The sequence below is a fragment of the Sipha flava genome, unplaced genomic scaffold, assembly GCF_003268045.1.
Source record: "Sipha flava isolate LNK unplaced genomic scaffold, YSA_version1 121_pilon_pilon, whole genome shotgun sequence".
In the NCBI taxonomy this organism is placed as follows: Eukaryota; Metazoa; Arthropoda; class Insecta; order Hemiptera; family Aphididae; genus Sipha; species Sipha flava.
The window spans coordinates 112,135-117,780 of record NW_020271747.1 but is presented as its reverse complement, the minus strand read 5'-3'; the positions used below and the strand labels follow the sequence as shown (position 1 = coordinate 117,780).

Below are 5,646 nucleotides of genomic sequence, written 5' to 3'. Positions count from 1 at the left end.
TCATTTCTACTAAACAGGCAATTCACTGTTAAAATAAATGATAACACCTCTGACCTTATGCCTATAACTGCTGGAGTACCTCAGGGCTCTAAGCTTGGCCCCATTCTATTTAACATCTACGTATATGATATCCCCCAGTCTCCTCGTATGAATATTGCCCTTTTTGCATACGATACTACAATATTCACCGAATCACGTAACATTGAAGTAATTACCACAAATCTGCAAGTACATCTTGATACAATATCTTATTGGTGCAATAAATGGCGTATCCAAATAAATGCGTCAGAAAGCACAGGTGTTATTTTCAGTCTTTGTTTTTACCACCCCCGTGTACAATTAACATTTAACAATGTAAATATACCTTGGAGCTCGTCAGTAAAATACCTTAGCTTGATATTGGATAAACGGCTAACATAGCAGCCCCATACATCATCCAAACTTCAACAGGCATATCAGCGCCTTTCTATGTTATACCCTATTCTCAATAAAAATACAGAAAAAATGCTCTCTTCTAATATTGAAACAAATTCTACGTCCACTACTCACTTATGCGTGTTCGGTCTGGGGGAAATGTGCAACCACTGACATCAGTAAAATTCAAATTTTTATAAATTTCTATAAATTAATAATCATGTTCAAATTGTTAAAAATGTACCATTGTAAATATCAAAAGATGTAGATAGCCAAGGCTAGGAACATCTTATCTTAATAAAAAAAAAAAAAATGTTAAGTCTTCAATCATAGGTGCCACCAGGAATTTCATCAAAGGCGCATCATGCATAGTATATACGTTGATTTCTAAATATCGATTAAATTATTTAAGTTAAATATTTAGAAATATTTTTTCAAATTGTATGACAATACAAAATTATTTTTGTTTTTTTCGATGGCTACAAAGTAATGCAGGCAGGATTTATAGAAAATCCTATAATGATAATGATAGCCTTTATCTTATAGTTTTAAATTATAATATTTTGTTTTTAAATCCAGAGGGTACAAGTACACCTTGCACTCCTCTCACGGCACTCATATCTTCAATGGATATACATTTTCTTATGTTTATCAATCGACTGATTTGTAATCACCCATCCGACTACTTATTTATCGTCTCTGGAAGAAACAGATGAAAGCGATGTCCATAATATCATGGTAACTGTTAAACATATTATATTTCTATTCTTAGATGTGGCTACATTAAATGTTTTGCGTTTGGTCATAATTAAAGTGGCTCACAAACTAACATCAATCAACTACATTTCCCATATCCGAAATGACATATGTTATTAAGAGTTGCGATTTCATTTCCATCATAATCAACACGATTTTCTTCGCGTAATCAGTTTATTCCGATAATAAATTATACAATTAAATTAATTCATACGTTTAATCAATCAAATAAATACAGTAAATTCACATTAATATTTTTAAACACCCATTCTTATTATCCACCATAATCCATGTACAATAACACGTTTATTATTTTCGTTTATATACACCAGGGAATATTTTTTTAAAACACACCAGTTTCTTGTGACCTTAATTCATATTCCACCCCTCTATATACCCATTCTCGTTATTTATTACCGCTTGTAACTCAATTGATCTTGTAAACATCGACCCTGCACTTACCCTAACATAGTCCCGACGCTCGTGAAATTACTAAACGTTTTCAACGATAACTTTACCTTTTATAAAACGATTTTCAAAGATGAACTCAATGTCTTTAAACGTTGATGTCAGTGTGCATTCAAAAACATTTTTAATAATACATATTTTAGTGGTTAAATGTTAACGTTATGATTTCGGATGTGTTATAACTATATTGCACAATACTTCACATAACAATTGTTGGTGTCAGTAATTTCATTATTATATTGTAACAGTAATAGTGAGCTCAATTAAAAGGATAAATCAAAATGTTCAAATATTATTTAATGGTTAAAAGGTCCATGTTATGTTTGCGTGTTTTCAGAAGGTACATGGTTTATTTTGAACAGTATTAAAAATAATTTACAATTCGAATATCACGATTTTCCTGTAAAACAGATATATTTCAATTTGCACTGACTTTAATTACAACGCATCACATATGTCTACTTTGAAATATAGGTACACACATTTTAACCAGACTACGTAATACATACCATTCAAGCACATTTATTGTTTCGATATTGAGACTGTTCAGAGACAATTTAAGAGAACTCCTCAACTTTATAAACCTGTATACCATATGGACGTCTACTGAACGCGTGTAGAATTTAATAAATTGTTTAGGAAAAGCAAAATAAATAAATAACATGCGTCACACAATCTACGTGCCTTCTCATAAGTCTAACTTTTTGAATAATGCAACAGTATATATTTTTTTCCTCCTCAGTAAATGGAACCCCTTTTTTCTTCACGAACATAAACTCCCTTGCAAGGAACGTTTGCATGGTTCCACTTCGAACGTAAACGAAATAAAACAATTATAATGGTCTTAATGTAATTCAAAGTTATTATCAATGAATGTTAATTTACGTAATCGTATTATTCTTCAAATAATATTTGTCTTGTATGAATAAATGGTGTAAGTATGAAATACAGTGAAACCTGTATATAATGGACAGTCACGGGACCAAAATAATTGTCCGTTATAGACAGGTGTCCGTTGTAGACAGGTTTCAATGTTTTAAAAATTACAATTTTTACGTACATTTGTATTGTTTTATATTTTATAATATGTATTAGGTGTAATCTTTATTAATATGTATTATAATTATTATTATTTTAATTATTTATTATATGTACAATTATGTATATATTTGTATAAATTTATTAATTATTTCTTAAAAAATGATTCTATTGATCTTTGTTTTTTGAACTTCGATTTGGTCATTTCCAACTCGTGATGGATAATTAATTCGCTCACATATGAAAATCTCTTTTCATCGCCTTTATTTAAATAAAATTCTTTCAGACGAATAAGTTGTTCAAGAGCTTCTGAATAATTTGCAAACGTCTTAATTTCAGAATATTCTAGTTGGTCATCAGCTTGTTGCTCATCATCGGATTCTACGGGATTTAATTCAGTTCGAATGTCATCTAAAATTATAGCTATATCATCTGATCTACATTCTGTAGACAAATTACTGCCTCTTGTGGCAAATCGTCGTTTCTATGCAACGGAAGAAGCTCCATTAACTCCATTCAATTAACTCATTCCCATTCACTTCATTTTCGATTTCTGGAGGTTCACTGGACGGAAAATCTGTTTTTTTGAAACAATTTGTGATTGTTAATGAAGAAATTTGTGTCCACGCTTTTTTCACCCATGTCATCGCTTTTAAAACATCAATTTGCTTTGTTAGGTCGTGTGCATTTTGAGCGTCCTCCAGAATCGCAATAACGTGTTGTAGTGCGAACTTGCGGTAAAAAACTTTGAAAATTTTTATTATTCCTTGGTCTAAAGGTTGAGAAGTTGATGTTATATTTGGAGGAAAAAGTGTTACGTTGTCCAAAGACAGATGTGCATGTGATGTCGTATTGTCAAGAAACAATAACATTTTTCTGTTTTGAGTTTTCATTTGCTGATCGAGTCGTTGAAGCCAGTCTATCATTATATGAGTAGTCATCCATGCTTTACTATTCGCCTTCCATTCTACTGCCAGTTTACTAACATCAATTCCTTTAAAACACCCTGGTTTGACAGTTTTTCCAATGACGAGTTGTTTAAGTTTTTCTCCGGACATACTAACACATAGAAGAACAGTTAAACGTTCCTTAACTATTTTTCCACCAGAGCATGATTCCCCTTTGTAAGAAAACGTTTTGTCTGGTAATGCTCGGTAAAACAGATCAGTTTCATCAGCATTGAATATGTTTTGTGGCTCATACCCTGTCACTATTTCTGAAATTTTCGATTTTCATTCATTAACAATTGTTAGATTTGTAGAAGCTGATTCTCCGCAAATCGATTTAAAAACTATATTATGCCTTACCTTGAAGTTCTCTAACCAGCCATTGGAAGCTTTGAAATCATCACACTCGATTTCACGGGCAACTTCTAAAGCTTTTGCTTGAATGATTGGTCCAGATACAGGCACATTTTTATTTCTTACACGGTTAAACCACTCTAAAACAATTTCATCAATCAATTCAGCTGGCCCGTTCCTCTGGAATCGGCGAGATTTTTCGTTTGTGGAATTTTCGTTGTATCGACGTAAAATATTTTCTTTATTCTTTAAAACTTCGGCCACTTGCGTTTTACCAATGCCAAATTTGTCGGCAAATTTACGAATTGACCAACCTCCGTTAGAGTCTTTAAAACGAATAATATCCACCTTTTGTTTCAAATTTAAAGCTTTACGCGGCACGGGAGGTGGCATTGCTAAAGGTACGGTGTCCAATGCGCGACCTGTCGCCGCGACCAGTTATAATTTTCGGTCGCTGATGACCGACTGGTGTTCAATGCGCGACCGATCGTAGGTACTATGTTCTAAATTTCGTCAGTAGCACGCCGATGTCTATCGAAGGTTGACGTAAAACGGTACCAACATGTCTGATAATGAGTTGCTGTGTATTTTGAATAATAATAAATTCATTATAAACTTACTAGAAGATGAGTTTTAAAATCCTAATAAATAGACATTTGTTCGAAAATATTTTGGGAAATTTCTTTCCATTTTGCATCTTTAATTAATAAATTAAAATATTGCATGTGTGAACAGTCATAAAGCTCTGGATATTTACGCACGGATTCAATAAAAAGTTCATCTTCTTATAATGTAAATGCTATAGCCGACATATTGACCCCGAGAACGAATCGTCGACGCGTCGTACTACACTGCTCTTGTTGCGGTATTGTCGCGGGTCGCGACGGCAAATTATCTGTCGCGCATAGCAGTCGCGGGTAGGACACCAATCAATGGGAAACGCAAATAATCGGTAGAGCGCGACAGGTCACGCATTTGACACCGTACCTTAAGGAAAAAATGACTGCAACTCTGACTGCAAACCGATAGAAACTGAATAAAAACGTTTGATACTCATGGTTATCATTTATACGTATTGCAATTTATATCTGGATATCTTGGACTTAATAAATTCAATAGGTACTCGCAATTAGCGTTATCGTAATCGGTGATAATGTAATTGGTCGTGTTTTCACTGAATGATCTAATTGCGTTCCTTATCGACGCTGTTTCAATAACGCCGACACGTCCTTTTGTCGAGCCGGAAAACGTTTTATCGATATAATATATAGATAACCGCGTGTCGTGCATTACCTCAACTGTGTGTGTGTGTGTGTGTGTGTGTGTGTGTGTGTGTATGTATGTATGTATTTTTGTCCGTTATGAAATTGTTGGATTAAATATTAGTGTCCGTGTCCGTAATAGAAGGAGTCCGTTATAGACAGGTCAAAATACATTAGAATGCCTATCTTTTTGCCGGGACCTGGTCATTTTGTCCGTTAAGAGAGGTTTCCGTTAAGTCAGGTTTCACTGTATATTTTTGTTCGAGTTAAAGAAATTTTTATTTACAACAAAAAAGTAAGAGAATAAATCTCAACAAAAAAATAAAACCAAGGTTAAAATTTTAATCACCTAAATAGATTTTATTTTTTTTTCAAATTAAAATTTTTTATTTTAAATTCTGAGTGAA

The 5,646-nt window shown here is 33.1% G+C and overlaps 1 protein-coding gene across 1 annotated transcript; it reads right to left on the bottom strand.

Annotated features, from left to right (window-relative positions):
- Positions 1-2,824: 2,824 nt before the first annotated feature.
- LOC112693971 (tigger transposable element-derived protein 6-like) lies at positions 2,825-4,370 on the bottom strand. Its single transcript, XM_025569266.1, has 3 exons — positions 4,004-4,370; positions 3,216-3,892; positions 2,825-3,160 (listed from the first exon to the last, which is right to left on the bottom strand). Exons 1-3 carry the CDS (start codon positions 4,368-4,370, stop codon positions 2,825-2,827), a joined length of 1,380 nt encoding a protein of 459 aa, XP_025425051.1.
- Between the last annotated feature and the right edge of the window lie 1,276 nt (positions 4,371-5,646).